The 17,325-nt window shown below is 43.5% G+C and overlaps 1 protein-coding gene across 7 annotated transcripts in view; it reads left to right on the top strand.

Moving 5' to 3' along the window:
* The window catches only part of LOC4578130 (transcription factor hamlet), a 95,422-nt gene that overhangs the window by 30,921 nt on the left and 47,176 nt on the right, over window positions 1-17,325 (top strand). For 2 of the 7 annotated variants that reach the window (XM_061652991.1, XM_061652986.1), the window contains exon 1: window positions 13,225-17,263. The exons of 4 other annotated variants lie outside the window; for them this stretch is intronic. In XM_061652991.1, coding sequence (XP_061508975.1) covers window positions 17,236-17,263 — 28 coding nt within the window. In that variant the 5' untranslated portion in view covers window positions 13,225-17,235. Of the gene's footprint in view, window positions 1-3,799; window positions 3,916-13,224; window positions 17,264-17,325 lie in introns of those variants that run through there. One more of the 7 variants, XM_061652989.1, reaches the window with a different exon arrangement.

Genomic DNA, 17,325 nt, shown 5'->3' with positions numbered 1-17,325 from the left:
TTGGCTCATTCTGTACGAAGAAGTATGTTTTTATTGGTTTTTATTGCAAAAAATCCATTCACCTATTGGTGCAACCGTGAGAAGCTTCACAAAAGAAAGGATATTTTTTAAGTTCTCTTAAAGAAACTCAAATCTAAAAATCTTACAGCAAAACTCTACACCTCTGAAATAAACAATCGATCGTTTGCAGATTCCAGTACCAGCCCTCTTTCAAACCGTGCGAAACATCAATTGTGCAGTAATGTTGCTGGGAATCAATTAGGAATGCAATTCTATTTTGCATACCACCAGTGGAGGAATGTCTCAAGAAATGTGTGCAAACGTTCGAGTAGACTTGTCAAGAGGGTAGTTTTGACGTGTGTTTCGTACGTCCATTGTGACATTGTTTCTCGGGGCGTTCTTTTTGACCTTCTCCAAAAATTGGAAACATTTTGTTCCCTTCAACTGCTTGATGTCGAAGGTCGCGAAAAGCGCTGACGTACTTTTGCACAATCAATGCAATACATGGAATACAGTGTTTCAACCGGTAGGCCAATGCTTTTCGACACAATGATTACAGGAAAAACAACGCATATTGTGCAGCACAATCGAATGCTGGGGTATGGTATGTAGCCTTAACCTACAAACAAAGTCGCAGTATACACACACACGACCACCTCCTTGTTCCGATGTCTGAAGGACATTGAGAAACGCATGCTCAATCAAATAATGGCGGTAATGTCGATGTTGGTATGCAAGAACATATGTACCGTGAGACGTTCCGGTGACTCTAGCGCACCATCCAGACAGATGTCGTTCAATTCGTAGCGTTGAGCACGGAGGGAGGAATCCCTCAATTCCTAGGGACAATTCTCGAGGATACTCTCTGCGAGTCCAACATGGGCATGGAAAAGCATCTTTGTTTTCGGTTTCACTCAAAGATCTAAATAAGGTATTTAGGGGAGGTCCAAAACCGACTCACAATCGGTACCACGATCTGCAGTAATGGGCAAACCCAGCTCCATTGCCGTGACTGATTGACTGACGAGCAATACAAGAAGCTCTTTTCAGATGCAACTACCACACTGCTCCCAACATTAGGGGTGAGTGTATTTCCAAAAGGCAAAACAAGGGCGAAAAAACAACGATAAAGTGTGTATCCGCGGGAATGAGCAGAAGTCTACGTTGGCAAGAATTCTTGGCCACACTCATTCGCCGTGTCCTTGAGGTTCCGTGACGGGTAGTGGTGGTGCATTTGATACTTTACGCCGAGGCGTTTCTGAAAACTCCGGTAAACGCGGGGCTTTTGAGATGCATTATGTGCGCGATCCTGGCTTGGAGGCGGAGGCGATCTTCTCGAGTGCAGCGTGCTCCGAATGGCAGTCAGTTGTAAGGACAATTAGACCGAGGGCAGCACCGGAAGAAAGGTGTGTGGCGTATCGGTGCCTTCTGCCAGGAGGTTTCTGCTGGCGTGGTCTTGGAAGAACGGTTTGTGTGTGTGTGTGTGTTGTTGTAAAAGATTCCAGTTTCCCCTCACGGCAAAGGTGAGCGGAAGTGCTTGTCGGTTTCGAGGAGGATTGTTTTCTTGCTCTTGGTTGGTTTGTTGCTTGAAGTATGCGGATTGTTCTGACGGCTGGTCGAAGATAAAGTCGTCGAAGATTTGTGTAGTTAGTTGCTTCAGCAGCTCTACTAGACATTACGATTCATCACATCATTTAGCAACGAACTTCTGCACCTTGTCAATTGTCTATCCTGCATATTTCATTGGACGTGATGTCTTTCTGTGTTTTTATTTGATAGTTTTGTCCTTGTCTTGAGTTTTTTTCCTCTTCAAACAAAACGTGTAAGAGTGCGAACAGGCAAAAAACTACGAAACAGAGCACCAGCGGGCTTCTCCGTGCAGTAATTATAATCGAGGAATAATAGACTCCGAGGGAAGGAGAGCAGTAGCAGCAGTAGAACATGATAGGGGGAAAAAAGAGTCGATGATGATCACGACCCACCTTGGCAACGAGTTTCGCCGAGGACTTTACCCACTGCAGCCGGACTCCGGACCGGAAGTCAGGCCTTGATGCGCGCAAAAACGACACAGCACATTTTCTTCCCGCTTTGACGACACGTGAAGAATGTATATGTCTGTATGTGTTAGGCTTGTTGTTCGTGTGTTTTATCGTCAGGAGCATGTTGATGGCGTGCACTGGAAGATTGTCCTGAGCCAAGGGGCTTTTAACGGGACGCGTAAAGTTAAACCTATCAATCTCTTGAGCGACGGTTATTGCCATTGTTCATCGCTGGAGGCAGACTGGTGGTTAAGAGCATGTAGGCTGAAGAATTGGCTTTAGTTTTACTTTTTCTTGCTGTGGTTTAAATGAAACTAGTTGGTATCTTCTTTCTACCAAAACCTTCAGAAAAATCAATAGCTAACATGTCTTCCCACCTATAAAAGTGTGAGCAGTGTCGAAGCAATTAATTTTATCGTTTGATCGCCACAATCCTTTCCCGATAAGAACACCATTAAGAAGGTATCTTTCATAAGGTATATTTCATAATAAAGGTATCTTTTTGGGAAGGGCATTAACCCATGTTTGAGCTATCCTGTGTTCGTGCAGAACAATCACCTGTTAATTGAAAAGTAATTTATCATGTTATTGTTATGGTATAAAAGGTTGAGAGAATATCTTGCGGGATGTGATTGTTAGGGGGTTCCGGAAATCTGTCATCTCAAGAAAAGAAAGTAGGAAGATAGATCCAGGAGAGCTCGTCGTAGTACATATCCATAACAATCCTAGGATATTCTATAGTGGGGAAATTGATATTTGTCTTGTAACAAGGTCAAACTTTTCTTAGTATTGAGACAGGATTATCATCTCTTTGGCTTGTCCTTACAGAGTCTTCAAAGTACTTTCGTTTAATTTCAGTAAGTGTAAGAAAAAATCAATAACCATGCTATTGATTTAACTACAGCGTAATACATATTGTTTACTCAAGAACAACTACATAAATTCTGAAGAAGCATATGAACTTGAAGTACTTCGACGTTCTCACGATGACATCTTATTTAGCGACGGTCTCAAACCCTTCTGTTTCTCAACAAATTGAATTCCAATCAAACTCTTTGTTAACGTTACCTTGGTAAAAAAGCAGAACCATTACCAAAAGGGTTCGTTCATAACAATCCTTTCGTTCTGGGAATCGTCTGAAAGAATATTTTTGATGTCTTTTCTCAGTGTTTGTACCAAAAAATGCGAGTGAATCTGCACAGAAAAAAAACGATTTATTCATCGAGAGGATCAGTATAAACCCCTCACGATGTCACAAGGGTCTCATCTAAAGATCAGTTGATTAACGAAAGAGAGAGGGTTCGAAGGAAGAACGTTTTTTTCCTCGATGTCGATATCAAATGAATATTGTGTCATGTCTTATTGATTTTATTAATGGGGTTTCCTTTTAATTTGTAGGTCAATGTGTGTTGAGGCTAGGGCAACAAACCGAGGTAGCATTAATTATGAACCTATGGTGATCCCTATAACATTGTTAGCTCAAACGAGCCGATGAGTCTACGGCTGATGTAAGGCTTTACCGTAGTTATTTCTGCTTTGTTCCTTAGAATGATTCTCAGTTCAATATGATTAAGAATATAAATGGAATACAAATTTTGATTTAACATAAGTTTCGATGTTTTGATCTTTGAGTTTAAGATTACAAAATTTAAGGTATCGATGTAATATTACATCAGAAAACGTGATCTAATCTAAGCTCATTTTATTTTCTTGTTATTGCAGGTAAGACCCATCCTAAGAGATCAAAGCGTCAAACTGCTATCTTTGCGAGAAAATGATAGACTGCTAGTTCGCTTATCATCAAATATCAGACGCCACAAGCTGTGAGCCAAATGTATACTTCTGTTGCTGACGTGTGAAAAATTAGATAAAGTGTGTGAGTATCTTACAGACATATCGGGTGCCAAATCCTATTGAAACCACCATAGCAATCAAGCGATTGAATCTTCAAAGGCATAACAGAACCGTTTGATGTGTGGAACGTGTGAGAGATTCACACGTGGATGAAATGTCCACTCTAGAGGGACACTCTTACTCAAATATCAATTGACTGTACCTGATTGGTAGTATAACCTGTCAGCGCTATCACCCTGTCATTGCTCGGTATCCCACTATGTGCTGCAAACCCACAAAGCTCCCGCTGTTCACATATGTGACAGCGCGTGATTATAAATTCTTGATTGAAAATCAATCCGGCACAGTGTGAAGGGACACTTCAAAAAGCTTTCACGTATGGTTGACGTGGACCAACGGTGGGTGTGTGTATTTTTTATTTATATTTTGTTTTCAGCTCTCATCAATACTCACATACTAGCTGTTGGTAGTTGCTTTGATGTGTAATCGGCATGCATGGTGATTGAAGTAGTTGACGATTGGCCATCTCTGTCGTTTCTGGTTTGTCAATGGTTTGAACCAGATCAAGCACAAACCGTAACGATTTCGATTAACCATACCAACGCGCCTGAAAGATATGACACTTCATTTGTGCAATTGAATGTTCATGTCCTATCGAGGTGATGGGGGGTGTAAATTGAATGTGTTAAAGAGGAGAGAAAGTGTTGAATCACCTTTTGAAATGGCGTCTCGTACTAGCATGGTCGTTGAAGTAATTTCATAAGAGCTCATCTATGACGTACGATAAAAAATATAATTAATTTTCCCAGCAAGCGGTCGTTTCTCTCGTCAGCCCAAATCACAGGACTGATAAATCTTGGTACCAGCGTCAGGTGTCATCATCAGTGCTTTCACAATTTTCTCCGGTGCGAATATTATACGCCAACGCTCGACATCGATTAGCGTTGTTGGGATGCTGTATTTAACGTCGGGTTCTGCGACAGCAAGCGGGAAAATGTTCCCTTTCTTTTACCAGCAACACTTTGCTCTGCTAAGCGTGCTGCTAGTATTCTCCGGTGTGGGTTAGCCACCTGTTTGCAACAGCTCGTCGACCTTCGGCTGTCGGGGCAAATTCATTATCATGTTGTTTCACAACTTTTACAGCTTCCCTGCGTGTTTTGCTTTTTTCCACCCTGTGGGTTGAGTTGAGGTGCTGATGGCATGTAAGAAGCAAATCGTTAGATAATGCATTGTGAGGAGTAAGGAGGTAGAGATTACCCGTCCTTGATTTTTTGCTGAGTTGAAGCTGACAAAAAGTGAAATAAAATTGCAAAATAGAATATAAATTGTTTATCATCATCCCACCGACGCTGAAGAGAGAGAGAGTGAGAGAAAGGTATGAGATATGATGAAGGTTCAGTCCGCAACTAGGGCATAGATGAAAGATTCTGGGAGGAGTAGGACGACCCGTCAACTGTCAGAAACATACTTCTTCAGTCCCGACATAACCAAAGAAGTGCTATAAAAAGGAGCAACATTTTAAAACGACAGAGGATGTAACTGTTACAGTGTGTACAAGAATCACAATCCAGAAGAGCAAAAACTGTGAATGTTTTTTCTCTGGAACAAGTCAGGTGAAGGAAGATGGATTGTTAGAGCATATATTTTTCATAATGTTTTCCCTATTTTGTCATATTTTTTGCTCCTAGCTGCGAGACAGTGGTGGTATGTGTTATTTTTGCTTGCAAACAGCGCTTCAGCAGAATTGTATTGTATTCGTGTTGGGATTTCTTTCTGCGAATCGTGAAAGAGATTAATTTTACGTCGCTACATACTTATCATACCTTTGTAGGAGGACACTTTACGACTTCCCTAGATTGGTTTGGGCAGTTGAATTAACCGAAATAAGGGAAAGGAGGAAAAGGAGAGCAAGCAAACTCAATTAATGATTAACAATGGTGAAAAACTGTCAGGATGACAAACAACGGTGGGCAAATTGTCATCGTCGTTCGGGGTTTCTTCTTGCTGCCGTGCGGCAAGATACTCGGGCTAGGTTTCGGGTAAACAATCAGCGTCCAACGCTTGTGGGGTTTTCCCGCTTTTCTTTACACTTCCCTCGTATTCGAAGAACGCTGTCCCGGAGGTGCCGAGGAAATTGTCAAAAGGAAAGGATGATGCGGAGGCACATGGCAAAGACGTGGAGGTAGAATGTCAGAGTTTGTGTTTTTGTGGCGTTTGTGGTGTGATCCCCGGAACGAACAGTTTGGTTAATTGTGGAACGCCTAGCAACCTTAACTTTTGGAGGAGGTGGTATTCTGTTATTGTTTCTAGTTTCCCATCCCTCTGTGTCTATCATGATCTTTTGCGGCCAGAAGGGAAGATTGCAAAGCTATGATTTTCCGTAAATATAGAAATAGGAAGCCATAGTGAGTGTGTTGTCTTGTTTGAGTACACTTCATGGGAGGGTGTCTTGAAACATCAGGTTTGTCTATCGTCCATAACAACTTGTTTTTGGTGTAGGATGCGGAAATATGCTGCGGAAGTTGTTTTAAATAGAAAACCAGCATCTTTCATCCTCTAGAGTGTCAGGCGTCTCTTTCTGTTGGGAGCAAGGATTGCACGTTTGTTGGGTGTCTGGTGAGGACAAAAACCATTTTACGAGAAAATAATAACATAATTTATCACGCAATAAATCATTCCGAAGATGTAATTGGGAGCTGAGATGGAAAGGAAAAGGATGAATTGAGGAGTTCTAAAGAAGATGAGATTTTGTGTAGATCACGAGAATGAAATGTGTTAGGAATTTCTTTTTCAAACTGGAGTAGCAGTGTGAGTTATGTAAGTATACATGAAATTTACAAACTGATGTGTTGGAAGAATCTGATTTATATTTGAGACCATGTTCTCTATAAAACTTCCTTTAAACTTTCCTTAAAAAACTGCAGTTTATAACAAAATCATTCTACCTAGTGATGGTATGAGATCATCTTTCGTCTTCCATTTTGCTTAACCGCAGATTTTTTGCATCTTCAAACACGCGGCACGTCAAAATTCATCTTAAAACTTGCCCGAGAGCTATTTACAGCCGCAGATGGCAGAAGCGTATCATGTCATGCGCATTGCACTGTGCCGTGTGCCGTTGCGGTTTGCCGTGCTGTTTGCTGGCAAAATTGCATTAATTTTTTATGACTCTGCCGTTCATGTTACGTTTCATTTTGACGGTCGCCATCACCGCAGTACTATCTTAGAGCGTTGGGCGCTCATCGTTTCATCAACGTTTTGTGCACTGTTTTTTTTTACCGCCTCGAACAGACGCTTTGATAAAGTTCTGTGTTCTCTAACAAGGCATGAAAGAAAACGTTTGCTGTAAGCAATTTTCCTTAGCTAAGACTGTAAGACATGCTAAACTGTAATGTCCATGACATAAGCTGGCAAAGTGTGTTATCAGCTCTACACGATACGATAGGCCGGATTTTACGCTTCATCTTATGGTGTGCGCTTATTCGTTTCTGAGCGTTGTTCACACGCTCGACACAGTGTGTTTTTGTTGTTTTTTGTTCTTCGTCTATACATCACTAACAGGGCACATATATCAGCTACAGCTAATGATGTTTGGAATGAATGCACGACACAGTGGAAGCGTTGTTTGTTGTTGAATGATATTTGGTTCAGTTGCGCACTGAAGCAGGCCGGTTCTAATCTTCGACATTCGTCTCGGTGCTGCGGTTATGTTCTGTCATCATTGGAACGAATCACAAATTAATATTGGAGACGAGAATGGTAGTACTTGTTCCGTTCAAAGCAAACGGTAATTAAGCACAGGTGCGCAGAACAAATTGGCAATGATAAGAGTAATAGATTAAAGTGGCAGATTATGTACGGTTAAAGTCAGCAACTGAGTTTCCTTGGTCTCATTTATGGAATAAAATAACACTATAACAAAGATATTTAGTGCTTTGATGTCTCTATAATTATTAAAACTTGTAAACAAATACTCAAATTTCAAACAACAATGTTAAACAGCTTCAATTTAACTAGACATTAAACAACTTTACCCGCTCCCCTTGCGTTGTTTACCAGTTACTTTATTAGTCTACCGTTCTTCATCCTCTTTACCCGCATCATGTTGATATTTTTCCAAGCCTGTACCTTTGGGCGCATAATGTCCATATTTACAGAAGCTCCCACCAGCCATAGGGTTAGCCTTTTCATGGCCGGCTGGATGATGCCTAGGCTTTTCCCGCCTTTGTGTTTGCCCAGCTCGATGCTCATTCCGGCTGGCGTAGATCAACTCTTGTCAATGGGCCACTGGTTAGTGGTGAAGTCATCCTACCGGACGAACCAGCAGCCCGAGATGGGATTGAATTTTAAATGATGTTTTATCATCCACTCGAGCGTGTTACACACGATGGACGTGTATTATTTTGCATGAGCAACCAATCAGTAGAGCGGTGGAATCCGTTTGCTTTATCTGCACCAGGGCGGCATGGATGGTTGGCTGCCTGGCGGGTCGACAGTACAGCAAACAGTGCCTGCCGGGCACTCTGTGAAAACGTGTGCAGCGGTGAATGTGTGCCAAAGCCGAATTGGTCGTTTCCAACTCGACCGTGAAATTGAGTTAAAAAAGAGTCACAAAAGGATCATCTCTGGTGAAGAGAGGAGGAATGATTAAAAATTTATGATTAAATTTGTACAGAAATGAATGAAAAAGGATAACGCATCTGGGATGTTCCGTAGGAAGTTCCTGAGTGTGAAATATGTGACTTTTAGTGGAACTTATTTCTGGGTAAATTTATTGCTTTATCGACAAAGTCATTCGAAAATTTGCCTAAGACACGGAGTCAGAAAGATGGTTCAATAGGCAAACCATAATTTATTTATACGGAAGGATTTTTTGCATGCATTGCCCAGCTGTAAGAAGGGTGCTTTGGCAATGCAGACAAAATTATTATCTTACGAAATGCACTACGAGATCGTTTTCTTGGGTGAACAACGCAAATTTTCCCCTTCTACATGAAACAAGATAGATCACATTTTAATGTCTTGTTCACAGTAGCCCACCAAGGGACGCTAAACTCTTTCCGAATCTTTCTCTTTACCTTTTCATTAACCTACGAACGTGTCCCAATGCAGTGGAAACGGTCCTCAATACATACATTTGTCACCTTTTTATTCAACGTAGAGCATTATCAAACATATCGATAAATATGCAACCCATCGTAGATTCACGAAGGGTTTCGTACCAATAAATTGTGGATGCATTTGAAGCTAATAAATTTAAATACGCACGCTAACAAGGTTCCCTGCGGAGAGTGGAACCAAGGATGGATTTAACGCTCTACATGTAAATTCGTTTCGTAACACCTTCCATTATGCGTTTATGATGATGCTCGCGATGCTCATCGGAAAACGAACCGAAAGGAAAAAAAGGCGCAGGGAAGAAAAAAAAATTGACAGAAAGGATTATCTATTTTCACACCGTTTCACCCTTCATCGCGTGCTTTAAACACATCGACAGCGAAGGGAAGCGCCCCTTCGGGGGAACCATCTTCCCGGGTCAATTCCGTGCGTGTAATGATCCCGATGGGTATAATACACTGTCACGACAAGGCGACCTTTTGCTTTGCATTTCGTTCCGTTTCGGTAGTGCCGCGATAAAGAGTGTTACCTTCTGAGCCTCTTCATTGTTAAGCGTCCGTGAAACCGAGCCGTAGTTTGTGCGCTGTGTTGTTGTGCACTGTCTGTTTGCATTCAAATAGGTAGATTATCTTGCTACGCTTTCCGCGTTTGAAGTTACGGTACGCGGTGTGAAGGGGTTGCAAGAAAGCAGGTTGTGCTGGAATATGGTTTTGTTTGCGTGCTGTTTGTCGTGTGATGTTTGTTAAACGCTTACATTAGTGGTTGTTTGTGGGGAGCCTCTAGTGCCAGAAGGAAGTGCTATGGATGGTGCGTCGCTGACTAGTTTGTATGATAATATTATCCCTTCTGTGCTGCAGTGTTGTGCAGTTGGCACCGACGTTGTAATTTCACACCTTAATATTTGTGGTGTAATCACGGGAGTGTAATCGATTTACATAAGCCTGTATAACACGTTTGACAATTTGTAGTATAAAGAGAATTGTGACAGAAGCCTACAACCAATCAATTACACCGATAATCCTTTTTATTTTTAATGTAGATGTGATATTTCGAATTAATGGGTCATTCGTAATGGTACATCAAACACAGCTCGAAGGTCAATACAAATATTTGTGATGTGCTACTGTACGTGTTTCTCGGCAGGAAGCATTCAATGATCGTACATTATCAGTACAAGTAGCAACGAACTTGAGCGTCAGGGGGTACACATTTCGTTTGATTGACGCAGATGGTTCGTCATCCTAGAAGTCTTGGGTTACACCGCGGACCGAAAAGGAGACAGCAACCTCATGTGTAGCCATGCTGCGCAATCTATTCCAAGGGTGCGTCAAAGTACGGGCCCACCGATGACAATTCTACTACGTCAGCCGCCCCATGAGGTACAAGAAGGAAAAGTAACGCGATAGTACGAGATACATCGCATCGCAATCACAACTCACGGTCACGATAGAGGTCCAGCGTGTTATTTTGATATAAGGACCCTAACAAGGTTGTGTGCTTTTGTCGAGACGGCATGACGTCCGGCTACTGTAGAAGCAGCGTTGGCAGCAGGGAGTTGTCCTGTGGAGTTCGTTTCGGGAGAGCGCGGTGATGTACGTTGTGATGTTTCTGACGCTTCTCAAGAGCTCGGTTGGAGCTGATGTATTCTTCTAGATGTCACCGTTGAAGGCTGAAATATACAGGATAAGGATACTCTCGAATATTGCTGGAAGGCTTTTACTATGAGTGTGAATAATTTCCATATAGAAATATGCATGGACGACCTCTATATCAAGATAGGCACCTCTGAAGTATTTGATTCCTATGGAGCATCAGGCGTAAGTCTTCTTGGCCATTTATTCAAATTGAATCTGAAAGTAGTTTGGTAGCGTAACGTCCATTTCCACTCAAAATAATCTCAGATCTTTGAGAAAGAGTATCCTCAAGAGATAAACCGTAATGTGCCTTTTACTGGCTTGATTTATCCAGTAGCAATTCAATCGCATCCTTTTTGGAATGGCCTTTTCCAATTTCAGTTTAAAATCGGAATTCTATTTGTTATGTGATCAGATAACCGTTGCCTGCAAGAACAGAGAAGTCACGTGAGTTAGCTGCAGAATACCATAAATTTTATCCCATTCGCAACGTTTCGCCAGCACGCAAGTGTTTGTGACCGTTTCCTCTACCGTCTCGATGACCAACCAACGCGCGTTCCAAGTTGAAAATCGCGCATTCTGACCATAAGGTGCAAAAGATTGCAAAAGACTGTCTTAAGTACAGCTCACTTTTTCATTGCATTCTTTCCGCAGGCTAGGGTCGGTCCGTTATCGGCCGAGAGCTTCTCGTTGCGATTTTTTTGCTCGTGCGCAAAGAAAGAAGAATAACTTGTCACTTTTATGTGCCATTCGGCAATAAGACGAACGGGGTTGAGTGTGAGTACGTTTGCCAATGAGAGCATGTGCTACTGTGCTTCCTGCTCACTTACACGGGGCTGGTTGGTTGTTTGTAGTGACCGAACGCTTCAGTTTGGGGAGGAATTACATTTTATCCTTTTGCCTTCTCCGGGATGTCGATTTCGTTCCTTCTGCAAATAATAGTATCGCCTGAACAGGAGAAGAATGCAGTGAAAAAATCACATCGATTCCGTTTTGAAAAGTACGGAGCGGAGGGGCTTTGTGACATGAAACCGGGTAGCGCCTGAAATAGTTTTCCACTTTAAAACATTTATTTTTCCACCTCCACCAGCACCGTTGGCATTGTGCGAGATAAGGGAAGAAAAATCGAACTGCTCACTTGGTCAACATGGAGCGCTATCGGTTTTCGGTATTTCGCAACGATGCTCCTTGGTACGGGGTTGCATCCAAGCGCCCGGCTGCTCAGTGAACGTGTCCTTTGATGGTCCATTAAGGGAAAACGTTCGAAAGGAAAACGGTAGTCTTTTGTGCAAACACAAATAAAATATAAATACTTTGGTGCTGATTCTCTTTCACGGAACGAGCGCTGTAAAAGGTCGAATGGGCATCTTGGTTGTTGGTTGCCGGAGAAATGGAATCCAGTAACCGGTAGCGATTCGTGCGATTGTTCGTGCCTTTCCAGGTCGATTGATAGTCCCGGCACGCATCCTTTCACCTGCTCTGTTGCGGAGTGGTTCGCTTCGTGCTGGATCAATATTCTGTTTCAGTATCAGTGTGGCATCGAATTGAATCGAAAATGGTTCGACCAATGAAAACGGTGCACACTGATGATGCCAATCTATTTTCTAAAGCACCACATCATATTGGATGAAGGCGAGGAAGGGGTTTGTGAAAGAGAGGTTATTTGGTGTGATTGGAAGATCTTAAAAACTCTTTTTAGACACTAAAAGCATAAAAATATAGTATGTTATAGAAGGTGCTTTTATCCACCGACCAACTCTATTCACTGTGAAGCGTCTAATTGTTTGATGATAATTGAATGAATCGGGCATATCATGGCGCCTCGCATTGTGTAAACGAGATCGGATTAACAATTATTGGTGCAAGCTGTCGGTTTGCTGTGTATGGCAGCATATGGCACCCCTGGAAAGAATGATACGAAAAAATAAGCAGCAAAAAAAAAAAACAGAATGTATACCTTTCCGAAACGCCCCACCAGGTTAAGGGCGGGTGATTATGATCGTAATACATCGCTCCGGATCCAAAATCGGTAGTCAAACAAAACGGCTACAAGCAAAAGTTTGCTCTAGCAAAACCTATGGTAGAGCACACCAAAAAAAAAAAGCCGGAGACTATGTAGTGCCCAGGGAAAATTGCGCCGAATGGCCCACGCAACAAAGAAAAGTGCAACGGAAAGCGTCAACACACGGGCGACACGGAAGCCGTGGTGTGGTGGTAATGCAATGGACCAAAGACAGCGGGAAACAATCAGAAACAGAAAATGTGAGCACACTAACAGGAGAGAAAATCCGCATTAATGTGCGAACAACTTTATTATATCATTATGGGATCTGTTATGGCAAAGGACAACGCGCGAAGGGGGAAAAGCAGAAATGTGCCAAACACAGAGGGTGAACAGAGGGAGCGGACGGATGTGCGCGCAATACATGTGCGGCATAGCTTGCAGTTAGGGCAAATACATGCGGTTTTTCGGCGGTAGGCAGCTTTGTGCGGAATGTTGGCGATACTGCTGCTGCTGCTGCTGCTGTAGAGTGTGCGATAGGGGTGGTAAATTGAGCATAACCTTGCTTTAACGGTGGCAACGGGATTATCTGGCCGTATCGGTAGCCGTGGTCGTGACCGCGATGATTGGTTTGTGTCGGATGTTGGGTTGCGAACTGTTCGGAAATGATATTAGAAGAGATTAAGTTATTATTAATTAGAACCTGATTGCAGTTTTTTTTTTGGAATAACAAACAACATATGTTGTTCAACATCTTGTAATATCTTTTCAACGCCTCCAAGAAGGCAAGAACCAGATAACAGCAATGTCTAAAAATATCATACCACTATCTCGGTACACTGTCAAAATGTCTGTTTCGGGTCCTTTCTGTATGTTATCTGCCATTGCTCTCCGATCATTCTTCATCGCATTCACATCACATAGCTCATGGGACCCGACCGACCCCGACCCGGGCCCCGAGATGGATTGTTACATAAAGCCAACTCCTCCACGGTCGGTTGTCCCATCATCATCCCTCGCCTCCGTACATTAGAACGATCCATTCTCCAAGTGTCCTCAGGCATGATAGCAAAAGTCGTTACATTTCATCCGTTTCCATGCGGTATATCTCCGAGGGTCGGTGGCGGCGGCGTTGGTGATGGTGTTGTTTTTTCTTCGTCTGTTGTTATTTCACTCTGTTGCCAACGTCTTATGTATCCTCGAAGCTGCTGCTGTGTATCCCGGTAACTGCTGCTCGCACCCCGTACAGTCGCAATCTGTAAACCTCAGTCGGTCTCTTTTTCGTCGCGCTCGTTCACGTTCCTCCGCCGTTCTCGCACGGGGTTTTGCTTTATTTAGAATCGTTGACAGATAAATGGAGATAAACCACGACGATTGGACGAGGGAAAAACATGTGCTCCACATGGGTGTGCCCTGGCTGTGTGGCGCAGTCGACGGAGAAGGACAAAACGAAAAAGTCCCTCCAACCGTTGTACATGTGTTAGCACACTTGCGAGCCGAAGGATAGTTACCGCATCCTACGGGAGAAGGTAACAAAAAAAGGTTATGTCATGAATTCTGCTTCCTCTGTGTAGGAAGAATTATATAAAAATATCTCTTATGGATAACAAGCTTGTAAAGCAGGGCTGGAGATATGTTTTAAGAGCTATCCAGCTATCCAGAAGATATGATACATGGAGATACATGGCTTATATGCTTTCCACCTCGATCTCCAAAGAACTGATGCTCTATGTCAGAGATTCAAAACTTACAAATCAGCAATGGAAACAAGCGTCATGACATGGCTGAACTGTAAAAACTCACACAAAATGATTGAGACCCCAGCTACCGCTATCACTGGAATTCCATCGCTATCACACTAACTCTCTCGCTTGTATGCTGCAGAGGGCTAGTGTGTTAGTGTCAACGAGTCTCATGGTTACCATGGTGACTATGTGTCGTCAGTCGCATTTGGAGCCTGTCCATCATACATCTGTATCAGTGTATCAGAACTAGAATTCATCTCCCCGATATCTGGGCCGAGGTTTGCTACATGGAGCAGCGCCGAGAGGACACTGTGCGCACACTCGTAGTGTCGTTGGCCGTGCCGTGTCGGTAGATATATCACCTTTGCTACCGGGCGTAGATAACGCAAGGGGGAGCAGGTTTCTCAATGCATCCTATAGAATTGCGGCATCATCCTCTTGTAAATCCCGCCTTCTGTCGAGAGATAATGAGATGAACACACACACATACAGCCCTTGGAGTGCGAGATTCTCGCTGAGTCGTGGAGTATCCTACGTGATGTACTGGGGGAATCCCGTGCGGGAGTTGGATGATATTGCGCCCTTCTCTTTCCAAGGAAGGTACTGCTCCATTCTCGGTGCAAGTGTCTCGTTTTCGCTCGGAACAACGATTCCATTCCGACCCGTGGCAGTCAACCCTCCGTGTTTGTGTTCATCGTCGTCATCATCCCCTATCTGATAGTGCCGCTTCTGCTTGTGCGAATGATTGTGGGTTGTCTTTGCTTATCTCCGAGTGTTGTATGTGTGTGTACCCATCGTTTGCGTAATGCCGCGTTGCCGCGCACTGACTGGCTGGCTTCGGTTGGAATTATGCTGCTGCTGCTGTGCAGCATAATTGGAGAGGAGGAGCTAAATACAGCATAGAATTACACACAGAGAGACACAGAATGATGATGATGGTGATGATGATGCTGTATGCCCTTTCCGCAGCACGCAGGAGGGCAGAATGAATGCGATGAGAACGAAGATGTGTATGTTTAGATCCACTGCCAGTGTTGTCGTTTTGTGCTGTGAGAAACTTTTTGGACTTTTGAGGGATTTTTACATGCGGCGAGTTCCTTGAACCTGGAATGTTATGTTCAAATCAAAGCTTTCAAACTAGACATCCGTAAAATGCTCTTTTTGCAGAGACACAACATTTAATAGACAATATTTTTTGTTGCCTTTCAGTGACAAAATTCATTCTCTCTTTTCGGTTGTTCCTACTTCACCAACTTCCATTCCCTCTGCTCATGGTTCTCTTGCCCGTGATTTGTTATGCTCACCAAAATGACTCGTCAGTCATTCATTCCGTGAGCTTCCATTCATTCTTTCTTCGCCCTATGACCTCGAGAAAGGACAACAAAACATGGAGACACCGAACCGTCCCGACCGAACCACCGAGAGAAGTCAAGAACGAGAGGTTCGAAACGGTAGAGTGAACGAGCGACAGATAAAAGGACCTGGCAAATAGCGGAAGGATACGTGCGCATGTGTGTGCCACCCTACTGTATAATATCCCCCCACTTTTTGTCACTTCCCGTACCTCCCGTGGGGGGTTGAATGATACACCCAGCGCTCAAAACCTCGAAAACTCGAAGGCTCCTCCTCGTGGCACTGTCACCCCAACAGGAGATTCCATGACTGTACGAGGATGCGCCGTTCGGTACTATCTCACAGTCACATTGCGCATTGGCTGTGGAGTCCCGTGTCCATCCCTTGACAATGGGGGAGCAGTATACTATTTTTGTATCATTCGCGTCCATTGTGGGCTGATGTATCTCTCTGCCCCTTTCACCCTACACACACACACACACACACACACGCTCACATGGCTCTCTTCCGTTTTCGCAGAAGATACTCGCACACATGCGGAGTTCGAGTTCATTTTTCCCCTCGTTCACGCGGTCGCTCTCTGACACTCTCGCATTCTGCCCTTTTCTGTCTCTTTCCTTTCTGTCGGTTTCAGTACAGTTTCTCTCGTTCAAAATGAACCAACGTTCGGAAAAACAACCCCTGCGCTGATGTGGCACTGATTGTGTGTGTGCGGTACGGGAAAGGGAGAAAACACTGCCGTCCCCGGGCTACAGCTAGGGTAGTTGCGAGTGCGAGAGCAGGAGCGGCCGACCGGATCAGAACCGGATGATGTGTGTGCGCGCGGCCTGGCCCGTTGGGAAGAATTTTTACTCTATTCTTAGCATCTCCCACAGACAGACAACTGCTGTGCTGATCAGTGCCGCTTTCGCGCTCGGTTTCCCGATACGGTCGGTCGGTTTTGCGGGAAATATATTTGTATCCGTCCCGGCAGGGCACAAGGCGCAAGGATTCACAAACGCGATCGGACGAACGGTGGTGGTTCTTATTAGTGGTGGTGTGTGTTCTAATGATGATCAAAACAGATAGGAACGAAAGGAAGGAATACTGTTGTAAAGTGAAAGGATTTGTAGTGAAGTGATTTAAGGTTTTAATTTAAGAAGCAATTGTGTACCCGCTTTTTAATGGAAAAATTGGTGTGATACGTCACATGGAAAGTTGAAAAGATAAAACGCCCTGGAAGTGTTTATTCGATTTAAAGATTAATAACTTAATGCTCCCAGTGATCAATCATTTTTGCAAGAAACTAATCTAGTGCTAACACGAAACTTCCTCCCAAAATTGGAATTAATACCCATTGAAGACATCCTAAATAGTGTCAGTGTGGCGTGATTGAGTTACTGTATTGCTCGTGCGCTAGAACAAAATCGTACACAAAACGTGTATTTCATCCAGTCAAAACTTATCTCGGTGTGAACAGTGGAATAAACACACACACAGCCATCCATGCTATGGTTGATATCGAATTAATGATGCCAGGTATGGAAAACCGTCCCCGTACGGTCACCGTATTCTAAAACCGTAGAAAAGCGAACGAGTTA

The sequence above is a fragment of the Anopheles gambiae genome, chromosome 3, assembly GCF_943734735.2.
Source record: "Anopheles gambiae chromosome 3, idAnoGambNW_F1_1, whole genome shotgun sequence".
In the NCBI taxonomy this organism is placed as follows: Eukaryota; Metazoa; Arthropoda; class Insecta; order Diptera; family Culicidae; genus Anopheles; species Anopheles gambiae.
This window is presented reverse-complemented; position numbering and strand designations above follow the sequence as displayed.